Below are 13,114 nucleotides of genomic sequence, written 5' to 3'. Positions count from 1 at the left end.
CGAACTAGAACCACCCACAAGACACAAGATGACCTCAGGGGTCATCACAACCTCTTCAGCTTTATTAAGATTTTTTGTATGTCCACTTTCTCTGTCATATTATTGTTGAGGATGTGTAACTTTTCTCACCAGTGTGTGTTGCATGATTTTATTGACTCTGTGTGTCAAAAGTAAATCAAATCCTGACTCTGTGATGTCTTTACTTTCTTCTTTGCAGAGTGTTTTGTTGTCTTGGACCAAAGGCTTCAGGTCAAGTGGAGTAGAGGGAAAGGATGTGGTCAGCCTTCTGAGGAAGTCCATTAAAAAACGAGGGGTAAGTATACAGATACTAGTTTTATGGTACATTATGTACGTTTTCAAATATTGCCAAACGTGTGCAAATGTACAAAAAGCTAGAAATCTTTTAATTTTTACCTCATGAAGGAAATGCAAAGAAATGTAACAACAAAAACTAAAATTAATAAACCTTCTATTTGTCTGTGTTGGCCAGAAATTATGGTTGTAACTATTATAGAAAAAAATAGTCTTGGGTACAGAGGACAAACTCATTCTGGAGATTTGCTCCTCTAATCCTGCCTGGTTATACCCTGAGGGAACTGCAAAATGAGCTCAAAACAGTGCTGACAGCTTTCACTGACAAGCAGAGCAAACCATCAGTCACTTCTGATGAACATGTTTTTCAGTGTTTCAGTGGACAATGACTGAACTTCCACATGCCAAGGAGAAACATGCACATCATGATAATGGCAGAATGCTTTTTACCCAGTTGTTTGATGATTAGCAGGACTTCGCACAGTAGAACACTAGGTCATCTACTGGTTCTTAGCATCACTTGTTGAAGCTTTGCCAATTTTATTGATAAGCTGCCTACAGTGTTGGACATAGTCAGAACAACAGAAGGGGACAAATGCAGACTGACTTGTTCTGGAACTGTCCTGTCAATAACTTACAAATCGATGCAAACACATATCTGTGCAAGTTGAAAGTGTTTTCAAATTGAACATTGCTTGTGTAGGGGACTTTATAAATATGCTTAACCAGAATTTTATTTTTTACTCAGTTGAATGCACATACTAGTGAATTTAATGAAGCCAGTTCTTGTTTTCATGTATGCATTGGTGTCTCATTGCAGGACTTTGACATTGACATTGTGGCAGTGATCAATGACACAGTGGGAACTATGATGACCTGTGGCTATGATGATCAGCTCTGTGAAATAGGCCTTATTGTGGGTAAGTCTGATTTAACTGAATATAAATCAAGACTCTAAGGATCAGTAAGTGTTGCTCTAATGAAACGATGCATAACAATACAAGTGCTGCGGAGACAGCCCAGTGTGTGGCTGCACTTGTATACTGTTGTTGGTGGGTCAAAAATATACATGTTTTTGAACAGTATAAAAATCTTTGTTCAATTTCTATGAAAACTCGAAGCTGTAAAGGCTGTAGCACATGGTGCAATTTGTACTCATTAAACCACCCAATGTGACCTTGTGCCTGTGAAGAAGTACCATTTGTTGAGTTTCTCTTTTTCAACTCCTCTAATTTATTGGATGTCCACACACAGTATATGTGCTGCTAATCAATGTTTGTTGGTTTACGTAATCCCCTAATATAGGAATAGGTACAGTTGCTTCAGAAAGTATTCAGATCCTTTTTGCACACTTGATGTTGTAGATTTAATGTTTAACGGATTAAGTTGGCATTTGTGATGAAAATGTAAAAACATGTTGACAGAATTTTTTTTGAACTTCATAAAAACAATCCAGGATTTTAATCTTCTATTCACCAAAGTGTTGTGATCCTTTTTTGTGGCACTGAAAATGTGGTCAGATTTATTCTGTTTGCTATAATTATTTCTGAACGGCAAACTGAATTGACCGTCCGTTCTTTAGACAGGAAGACACGTGTGTTGATAAATGTTCCACAATCTACACTGCATGTTAGGACAAAAAGATTGAAATCCTCTTCAGACATGTGAGAACTACTGACATGACAGAGGACCCCCAGTAAGACTTTTCAGTTCTGTAAATTAATTTATCCAAAAATTAAATCCATAGATATTTTTTTTGTTGGTTTTGTTTCTCCGGTGCGGCTACCGGAGTGTGACACACCAACAGCCCACTTGTGAACAATGGCAGTAAGGTGTCATGGGGCAGCTATCCAAAAATACATTACTCTGTTTTGTTAGAGAAGCAGTTAAAACTCTGCTTGCACATTTTATGTTACATCACACAACACTGAAATGACACACATAAACCTTGTATGCAATGTGTAATAGCTAATAACGTACTAGTCTCGTTATAGCTCTGAAGTGGTGCAGATGAACGTATTTTGCTGTCCCAGACTACCTCATATCTTTATAATGGATCATATGAGGGCTATTCATGAGTCATCTTGTACTCACAAACCTGCCTGATTGTGCTTTTGGTACAAAGTGCCTGAATACTGGTCATTCCATTAAGCCACATATCATCACAAGATTAGCAACAATTGGATCATCAAAGTTTCAGATTCATTGTGTAGATGCAGGTTGAAAATGCATTTGGATGAAGAGTGTTGATAGGACACAGTGACCTGGGTCATATTTTTGGATGAGAAATAATTGTTGTGGTAACAATACTTCCTTAAAGGAACGGGGACCAATGCCTGCTACATGGAGCAGATGAGGAACCTTGAGGTGCTGGATGGTGACGAGGGGCGGATGTGCGTCAACACAGAGTGGGGTGCGTTTGGAGACGATGGTGCCCTGGAGGACCTCCGCACCGACATTGACCGGGAAATCGATGCAGGCTCACTAAACCCTGGCAAGCAGCTGTGAGTGCCTTTGAGCGTATCTGACTTGGTACTACATGAAACATTTTCCGGTGTTGGCCTTTTCCAAATCAACTGCAGACATGCTTGAATTTGACATGGCTTTGTATTGATAGTGTATTGATCATATTTCACTAGAAGCCTCCCTGTGTGTGACCTGCTTCTGATTTAATGGGCTGTTGCTGTTTTTTTGCTGTTATTGCAAAATGTTTTTGTGATGCTTATTTTAGTGTCATGTACATTGCCACAAAATTATTTTCATCAGGGAACAGCATTGTTCTGTCATACTGACAACTGTATTATTTCTCTTTTTATCAGACAGTGTGTTATTGTGTTATTATTATATTTTATATTGGCTAGTAAAAAAATAGCTTCTAAACTCTGTTGTTCTGTAGAAAAAAATCTTGCTGGAGAGCCAAGTTCTGTTCGTGTTGTTCATCACCGAATCAGTCTGGTGTGTTTATTTAGATTTTTGACGCTCAAAGAAGATTAGGAAAAATTCACTACAGGCAGTTAAATTAGTTGAAGGTTTTCTTGTTTGTGTTTTCAAGTAGTTGTGGAACCTAATGACATATGTACTGATAGTAGAAGAAGCTGCACTAAAGTAAATAATGTAGAGCGCTGCAATGCAGTTGCTCAATATCAAATACTAACTTTAGAACTTTATTAGCATGTACTGCTAGTTGCTGCTGTCAATACTTGGACTTGACATGGGAATATAATTTGTTAGTTTAATGATAACTGACAGAATGCATGAGAGCAGTATATGAGGGTGAGTAAGTTTGGAGCTAGTTGTTCTAGTTCTATTGTTGACCACTGTTTGGTCAGTATCGTCCATTACGTAGTCAGCTGAGGAGAGATCAATCAATCAGAAGTTACCTTGAATTCAGAATATGGAGATCATAATTGGTAAAAACAGATGGTGATAACAGGTACACCCACAACAAATAGGTTGAATAAATAATTTAAAATAAACCATTGCAGGTTGATTCAGTGCATAATTGTATTATTTTCGTGGCTTTTTCAAAGCCATAAATTAAATGCCTTCTGGAGTGTTCAATTGCCTACTTTTGTTGTTTTTCTGAGCACATGTACACTGCAAAGTTGGTTTAAGTTTGATCTGTGTTGTTGTTTTGTTCCTGATTTTTTTTTTGCATGTTGGCATGCAGGTTTGAAAAAATGATAAGTGGGATGTACATGGGGGAACTGGTGCGTCTCATCCTGGTGAAGATGGCCAGAGAGCAGCTGCTGTTCCAGGGAAAGACTACATCAGAGCTCCTCACCACTGGCCGCTTCATTACCAGCTACATCTACAACATTGACACTGACAAGTGAGTTTCTGGGTGCACATGTGTGTTCATGTGTCTGTGGGTGTGTGTGTGTGTTTGTGTGTCTGTATCGTATGGATTGTTTAACTTGGACCTGAATGAATGAAATGCCCGTGTATATGCCAGTATCGGCGTGTGTTGTCTATTGTGTGCACATTTGCACTAAGTATGACAAAAACTAGAAAAAAACCCAAGCCAGTTATTGTTGCCTAGAGCAGTGTGTGTATTTTTTGTAATTGAAAAAGAAGAAACAGAAGCCGCTCTGACCTGTTGAGGCATGTACACAGGACCTCTGAGGGGTGTCCTGTGGTGTTCGGCACTGAGATGATGCTAGTTGAGGCTTTGGGCCTCCGTGGATCAGGCTTGCTCCAGCGCATCTCGTGAATGCTTGATTGGATTGGGATCTGGGGAGTTTGGACAACACCATGGCCTCTTGGTCATGTTCCTTGAGCCAATCTTGAGAATTTTTTGCATTGTCATGCTGGGGGAGGTCACTGCATTTTGGGAAGGCTGTTGCAGTTGGGGAGGAGTGTGTTTGCTCTGCAGCAATGTATAGGTATGTGGTACATGTCACAGGAAATCCATATTTAAGCTGGGACACAGTTTTTCAGAAAAACATTGCATTTTTGTGAGATGATGAATGTTATTCATTTCGACTGTCTGTGGTTGTAATGTTGTGGCTGATCATATCACCATATTCAGCTGCTTAGCCATGAGCAACCTGAGGTATGTAGGAGATTAGATATGCACTCTGAATGGCAAAATGCATCCAATTAGAGTTTCAATTCAAGTTAGGACTGCTGAGAAACTCTCATCGAGTTACCTGTGCTGCCTAGACGCTGCTGCTCTAAATGCATAAGTAGGGACTCACAGTGCACACACTCCTCTAAAATGCTGGTATTTAGCTGGTTATGCTCTTTAAGTCTGTTGTGTCCACTACAACTGGAAACACTCCTACAAAACATGCTGGAGATTTCTATTCTGTAACTAACATAACATGATTTATAGTCCGTCTGAGTCAGCAGGTAAAATTTAGTTTGGAATAGTCAAAGTAATCTAAAATTTAGCCACAGTACTAAAAAGTTTTTAAAAATTGTCAAAAATCACCAAAATGTCCTGGATACTGGGCAATACAAAGTCTATTTCTCTGCATTAAAAAACAAACAGACAAAACAGTTTTGAAAAACCATTGCAAGCAACATTATTTTAATGTTTTGCTCCGTCTACCTTTTTCAAGTTCTGGACCATTAGTAACCATAGGTAAATAGTTGTGATTGAACATGACCATGCATTTAAGGATTAAAGGTTTATACCTTTCATCAGTGTATTGCAGATGGTAAGTCTGTTGGTTTTTGGAATCGGTTGTTTTTTCCTTTGCTAAGTTTGGTTAAAATGTTAGCCTTACGCCATGAATCTTGAACTTCAGTATTTTTGGAAATGTAAACCACAGTAATTTTGCCAAAACCTTTGTGTACTGGTATAATTTAAATAGAAATGACCAAGGAGTTAGAGGTCTAGCAATTCTGTATTTTTTTCTGTCTTACCTGCAGAGATGAGGAAGGTGTGGTGAGTGCTGAGAATGTGCTCCGTGGCCTGGGTCTGGACCCGTCAGTGGAGGACTGCATAGCTACTCAGAGGGTGTGTCAGATAGTATCGACACGGGCCGCACACTTGTGTGCTGCCACTCTCGCGGCAGTGCTGCGGCAGATCCGGGATAATAAAGCGGCTGAGAAGTTGCGTACCACTATCGCAGCAGATGGCTCCATTTACAAGAATCATACAGAGTAAGTGAACTGGCAAGGCATCACGTCTAACGTGGTGGTTCTCACAAGCAAACTCAAACATTTTGGCTGTGGAGCTTAGTTTATGGAATATATTTTGCTGCTTGTATAGGGTGGCTGCATGATTGAAGTTAAATAAAACACAAGCAATAGCAATTCACATTGTATTTTTCATCTTTCGTTGTCTGCATGTCAATAAGTGTGTTTCGACTGAGGATTGAAAGAATTAAAGAACACACAGATAAATTCCATATGAGCGTTGTGAGATCATGCAATCTATCCATGTTATTTCTTTTAGATCCTATAATGATTAAAAGTTGGTCAGACAAACAGTTTATAGACTATATGGACTTAGACAGCTTATACAGCATTAAGGAATGTGACAAAGTCCCCATCACACTCACACTGATTCAGAGTTACAGAAAACAAGATAATGCATTGAAGTCCATCCATGATTTTATAGACCTATTAGTCTAGGGAAAAATACTGTCAGTCTTTTTAATTAGTACTTGAAGTGGATGTCCTGCTTGCCCAAAATCCAACTAAATAAACACCCTTTAATTTTGTGTACTCTGTCGTAGTACGCGATTGCATCCTGTCACAAAAGAAGTTAGTGTTAGATGTTTATGTTTTGCATTTTTACTAATAATAAATGTTGGTTTAGAGAAAAGGACAGCCAGACAGACATCCCACTTGTTTTTCTGTGGTAAAGACAGTGTGCTCTAACTAATGCATCCTTTCATACATTCATTCATTCAAATTGAATATACTGTAATGTTGGCTGATAGTATGCAAGAGAAACTTGTGGACGCAGTTGATAATGTTTGTGCAACAAAGGGTCAACAGATTAATTTCAAATTGAAAAGGTTGGTGTGATAGTATAGCTAGAGGAAAATGTCAAAGACTTGCCAAAAACAATAGCTGTCTTCCCCTTTTGAGTGCGAAAGTGCACAGTGTGTATGTACATCATTTAACATCAGCCTGGTCAGCACTTTTGGAGATCTGCAGATCACACAGAGGGACATGCTATCTGCTCCTCGACAGAGATCATAAACATGACTGTCAACTCCAAGTGTTTGGAGAAATTAAAGGGCAACAAAGTGTTAATCCATGCATCCATTCATTTTCTCTACACTGCTTTATCTTCGCATGGGGGCTGGAGCCTATCCCGGCTGACTTAGGATGAAGGCAGGAGACACCCTGGACAGGTCGCCAGTCTATCACAGGAACACATAGAGACAGACTATCAAGCACACTCACATTCACACCTCATTGCAGCCAGTTTGTCTGTCTGTGCAGTAGAAAGGGGATAACTAAAAACAGAGACACCACAGATTTATCAGAATGTGCCTCCTTTCTATAGGTTTTCCAGGAGGCTCCACAAAATGACCGGACGACTTGTACCAGACTGTGATGTGCGTTTTTTGCAGTCACAGTGTGGCAGTGGGAAAGGTGCAGCTATGGTAACAGCAGTAGCCTACCGTCTTGCTGCTCAACACGCTGAGCGTCAGAGCATCCTCAACGCCCTGCGTCTGAGTCGTGAACAGCTGCTGGAGGTAAAAGAGCGAATGAGTGAGCAGATGGTGCGAGGCCTGTCAAAGCAAAGCCATGAGCAGGCAAGCATCAAGATGCTTCCCACCTATGTCAGATCCACCCCAGATGGAACAGGTAGCTTTAAGTGAAAGTGTGATCTCCCACTAACTTGTCATTGAGTGAAAGTTTCTCTTTTCTATAAAGTATTCAGGCATGTGCTCAGGGCTATCTTTTTTTGTCCTCATCAGAGCACGGCGACTTCTTGGCTTTGGACCTTGGAGGCTCCACCTTTCGGGTCCTACTGGTGCGAGTGAGAAGTGGAACGAAACCCACTGTAGATATGCACCACAAAATCTACAGTATCCCACAGGAGATCATGCAAGGCACAGGGGAAGAGGTAGTGCATCACTGGGTGACATCTTGTATGTCTCCATTAATGATGGCAGACGAATTGTGCCTGAAATATAAATTAAAGCCCAATTTTATGCATTAAAGATTACATTTTGTATGGCGATGGTTTTGTCTTGTAATGCAGTTTTTCATATATGATTCTGAATTGTCTCCTTTAAAAGACATTGAACTCTGGTATGAAATAGTAAAAATACTGACTGCTGACTGACACAGAATGTGATGTTTGCCCTCTGTTTCATGCTCCAAACTCTCTGAGCACTCTATGGAGAATTCTTACATGTGAATATATCAGCAGTCACAAAACTTGTGTAACACGGCTCAATTTTCCCCATATAAAACAGCTAAATACAAATAAAATAATATGAACATACTTGATAGAAAAGAGCCGTTGTTTATAACCTGTTAATGTTTCTGTACATTTTTTGCATGTTTAATGTCCCAGCTGTTCGGCCATATTGTGGACTCCATCGTTGACTTTCTGGAGTTCATGGGCATGAGGGGAGCATCCTTACCTATGGGATTTACATTCTCCTTCCCTTGCCATCAAAGCAAACTGGATCAGGTAATGTTTGCATTCAATATTTGTTATACATGTCAGGCTTACTATAATGAATAATGTCACATCGAGTCTAGCTGCATGTCCACACATTTTCATCAACTGTAGGTGTGAATCACATTAAGCTGGCAGATACCTGCGTTCATTTTCTCTTCTCGTCTGTGGTTGGTTTCCTCAAATGAGGTAACTGATTGTATTTTAATTGCAGTAAAGAAACTGTTGTGGTTTTCATCAGCATGAGCTTAGAACAACAGTTCTGTTTTTGCCCCTTGGCACAAACAACATTGTCAAAAGAGTTTAATCCAGCAAAATATATCAAATTAAATCACTTCACTAAGATACACTATTGTCCTCAAGTAAACTATTTAAGGGGTGTTTGTACTGGTAAATACTTACTGAACATTTACTTAGTGGAGGGAACAATATTATTTATTGCTGTACACCATAGCTGTCAAATGCATATATGTACTATGTGGTTCTCTGCCTTGAATATTGATAGAGCAGCCAGTCTGGACTGTGACAGTATACTGTGGTGGAAGCAGACAAAGCCAGCTTTAATCTTGCAAGCTTAGCTTTCACAATAATATGATAAACAGAACACTGACCATCAAATGTAACTAGCAGCTGGAATTTTGACAATCAGTGAACTAAGGGGAGGGTTGTTTAGCTGAACACCTTGATAAGAGGCTCTCAGGGTTCCCACGCGTCCTGGAAAACCTGGAAAATGATTGAGCAATTTTCCAGTCATGGAAAAGATATGGAAAATGAGAAAAAAGGTCAAATGTCCATTCAGGGAGGCTATGATCTATGCAGTACAATACTCCATCATTCTCCACCACTTAGGTATCCAGAAAAGGCCTCAAAAATGTCCAAACACCAACTTAGATCCTGTGGAGAACTTGTGGACTCTAATCAAATGTGGGATTCACAGCAAAGGAAGACAGTTAACCTGTTTTACCAGAATTTTGGAGGCTGTGGTTGCTGCTTCAGTGATCCTAATTTCTTTCTTTTTTTGTGCAAAAACTGAGAAGTAAATGGTGATTTCTTCACAGTATTCTAATTTTTTGAATTCCTGTTTTCATGGGTTTTATGAGCTGGAAGCCCAAATTATGTATAAATAAACAAACAAATACTTGAATCGTTTAAATTGTGGTCCCTGAATCTATAATCTATGAAAGTTTAACTTTTTGAATGGAATTATGGAAAATAAACAACTTTGCCGTGATATTCAAATTTTTTGGAACAGGTCTGTAGTTGTTGTTATTATAGTATATAGTTCTTACAGATCACTGCTGTCATCTGTACAGGGCATTCTGCTGAAGTGGACAAAGGGTTTCAAAGCCAGCGGCTGTGAGGGCCAAGATGTTGTCACATTGCTTAAAGAGGCTGTTCGTCGCAAGCAGGTCAGTACACATATTTCAAATACATTTTCAGAAATTCTATCAATTAGATGTGACCATAGGCAAAGGGAAGGGAGGGGCCACAGGGGCCATGGCCCCTCCTGGAATCTGATTGGCCCTCTCTCGGCCCCCACCCCCCCAATGAAATACTGTCTTGTCATTGGATAGTTTTTTTAAGGAGCTGGTTGTTACAGCACAGCTTTATGGGGGGGCGGGGTGAACACAGTATTGTGGTAGTGTTTGTGACGGGAGCAGCTGGAAAATAAAACAAGCACACCTCTTCTCTCACTTCCACTCTGCACTTACGGACACTCTGAGGTTGTGTCCGAAATCACCCACTCATTCCCTACTCCCTATATAGTGATCACTATATAGTGCACTATATAGGGAGCACCTCGACAAAGTAGCATTTCGGACACTGCTCGAGCTATTAATTACGTCACTCGCTAGCTGCAATTTGTGCCGCAACAGTGTAGTACAAACAAATAAAATTCACAGTAGCTAAAAAATCAAATTAAAGCTAAGAAATCAAATTAAATTTTAAAAAATGCCCCTCTTTTTATATTTAAAAATCAAATCTTGAAAAATCAAAAAACAATACCTGTCACCTAAACCAAATGGCCTGGGGTCCAAAAGACCCCAAAAGTCCTGAATAGTTAAGCAGAAGCCATGTGAGGGTCAGACCAGTGAACCTAGACAGGGTCAGGGTGACAGTTCTGAGGACAGGCATCCAAAGCAGGACCAATCCAGCAGCTGTAGCCCATCATCAGCACCAGGTGAAAGGCAGAGCAGGACAGACAGACATTCCTCAGAGCAAATGAAGAACAACATTGTTAATATAAAAGAGGAGAGCATTGTGTTTATGTGTGTACTTACATGTATGTATCATTGTAATGTATCTTGAGCCATCAGGCTGTTATTAACATGAGTCTTCACTGTGAATCAGTCTGAGTGTCATGAGTTGCTTTTGAAAGAAGCAAGTATTGTACATTCCATATTGTACAAGTACATTCTGACCAGAAACCTTTTCCAGATCATGTTTATTTTGTTAAATCTATTTAATCGGGTTAGGTCTATATTTAGTCATACAATGTGAGTACAAGTAAGGAACACTCAACAAATTGCTATAGGCTACATCTACGAATAATGCAGTCATTGGGTGCCTCCCAAAATATAGCATTGACCCCCCATTGGCCCCCCCTAAAAGTAAAACCTAGAATAGCCACTTGATGTGACCTGTGAATGTTGACTCTTAAAAAATGTAACAACAAGGTCCATAATGGATTACTTATAACTTGTACAGTGTCTATCACACAGCTACCTTTGTCATGTGTTTGTCAGCCAGGAGAGCAGCAAGCTGCTGTAGATCCACCAACACTAGTCGGGGAATAGGANATTGACAGTCGGCAGCGACCATACAGACGAAGTGAGCAGAAGGCGGTAAATGTGGGCGGGCAGAGAGGGCCTGCCTCTCAATCCGTCTGACCAATCGCTGCTCCTATGGCTCCGCCCCCCCTCCGACGATTTTTGCCTCACTGGCTCCAAAAATCCAAGATGTCAACCAGGAAGTAGCAAAACCCTGGTTTCATTTTCTCAGAGCAGAAACCAACGGGAGATGTCACGGTAGCTACGTCCATCTTTTATACAGTCTATGGATTACACCCATAAAGATTCTAACCCAGTTTAGTGTGACTCACCGGCCACTGCTCATTTCAATGGGCGTTGTCCTTTTTCCTGCTGTCTGTGTGTTACCATTTTTCTCATGAAAAGCAACCTCTGAGTAGCAACCTCCCACATGACAAATTTTAAGTTTTATGGGGTGTTTGGATGACTCAGCAAGGAAGCACTGCTAGTTTTTTGCAGTAGATTATCCATTTTAATCACAGTGCTCGTCTCCCTGCGTGGAAATGTTCCACCATGGTAATTTCACCCGTCACTAAAAACATTGGCACAGTCCTACACAGTCCTCAGCAGGTGTCCAGTCAGACAAAATTTATCAAATACCACCAGCACTTTGGAACACCAAGTCTTCAACAGCGCTAATGCTACTACTTTGAAAACATGTATCTTTGAATTAGTAGACAGAGTTTAAACACAAATTCAAGAATATAAATTTGGAATATTCTCATGCAAGATGATGTCCGAAAGAAACCTGAATCTCAGAGCATTTAACATGTAACTACTTAAATCTTCTATAAATGTGCCCATTGATATGAGTCTTGTTTTAATGCTGTGTGTAAACGGTGAGGCAACTAATGTTTCTATTTCTAAAATAGATTTCCATGTAATGCAGCTCTTTACTGCTCTGTTAAGACATCACTGTATTTTACTTGATGTTTTAATGCTTTTAAGTTTGTTGTAAATTAGTTTTTTATCTCTGCTTCCAGGAATTTGACTTGAACTTTGTGGCAGTAGTTAATGACACAGTGGGAACGATGATGACTTGCAGCTATGAGGACCCCAGATGTGAGGTGGGACTCATCGTAGGTAAGTCTTTCTACCCCCCGCCTTACTTGCTTGAAGCCAGTCTGTTTTTTAAACATGATAATCTATTCACTGAGAGTCTGTTTTGACTTTGTAGTGAAGCTGTTAAAATTTTTATTTTTTTTATTATGTTTTGCTTCTGGAATAATAGTTCTAATACCTCTATTTTTAATTCAGGCACAGGAACCAATGCCTGCTACATGGAGGAAATGCAGAACATCGAGCTAGTGGAGGGCAACAGCGGTCGTATGTGTGTCAACATGGAGTGGGGAGCATTTGGTGAAAATGGAGAATTGGACGACTTTTGCACCCAATTTGATCACACTGTCGATGATTGCTCCAGCAACCCCGGGAAACAGAGGTATTGGATGAGTAGTTTATGATGTAGTCAATGTGCTGCGTTTTATCTTTCGTAAAGAACCAAGAAGAGCCAACACTCATATCAGACGGGATCAGAAGTGGTTCAGAATGTGAATTATTCAGATAGAGAATACAAAAGAGAGGCAAAACATAATAATTACAAAATATTAATATAAAAGGAATTATTCTGCTGATTAAAAGACGTGCGTTTACAGGGAATGTCTGCTCAGCATTACAATTCAACACTTGAGTAGAGAATCTGACAGTGTCACACATGAGCTGCCTTGGTCGTAAAGCACTTTTAAATGTTCAGAAATGTTCAGAGACAACAGTTGAACCGAGCACAGTAAACTTCAGAGAATTATCTTCACACAGTGTTTACTCTCTGACCTTCCATGTTGCTGCTAATTGCCTTTATATAAAGATGGACAAACCCTCTGTGACATCA

The 13,114-nt window shown here is 39.9% G+C and overlaps 1 protein-coding gene across 1 annotated transcript in view; it reads left to right on the top strand.

The window, feature by feature from the left end:
* Nucleotides 1–13,114, top strand: part of hk2 (hexokinase 2) — a 46,345-nt gene that overhangs the window by 24,047 nt on the left and 9,184 nt on the right. Inside the window, exons 5-15 of the mRNA XM_008297737.1 lie at nucleotides 218–313; nucleotides 1,133–1,232; nucleotides 2,633–2,816; nucleotides 3,983–4,144; nucleotides 5,692–5,925; nucleotides 7,286–7,590; nucleotides 7,704–7,852; nucleotides 8,309–8,428; nucleotides 9,730–9,825; nucleotides 12,210–12,309; nucleotides 12,484–12,667. Coding sequence (XP_008295959.1) covers nucleotides 218–313; nucleotides 1,133–1,232; nucleotides 2,633–2,816; nucleotides 3,983–4,144; nucleotides 5,692–5,925; nucleotides 7,286–7,590; nucleotides 7,704–7,852; nucleotides 8,309–8,428; nucleotides 9,730–9,825; nucleotides 12,210–12,309; nucleotides 12,484–12,667 — 1,730 coding nt within the window. The remainder of the gene's footprint in view (nucleotides 1–217; nucleotides 314–1,132; nucleotides 1,233–2,632; nucleotides 2,817–3,982; nucleotides 4,145–5,691; nucleotides 5,926–7,285; nucleotides 7,591–7,703; nucleotides 7,853–8,308; nucleotides 8,429–9,729; nucleotides 9,826–12,209; nucleotides 12,310–12,483; nucleotides 12,668–13,114) is intronic.

Source organism: Stegastes partitus, unplaced genomic scaffold, assembly GCF_000690725.1.
Source record: "Stegastes partitus isolate 25-593 unplaced genomic scaffold, Stegastes_partitus-1.0.2 Scaffold26, whole genome shotgun sequence".
In the NCBI taxonomy this organism is placed as follows: Eukaryota; Metazoa; Chordata; class Actinopteri; family Pomacentridae; genus Stegastes; species Stegastes partitus.
This window is presented reverse-complemented; position numbering and strand designations above follow the sequence as displayed.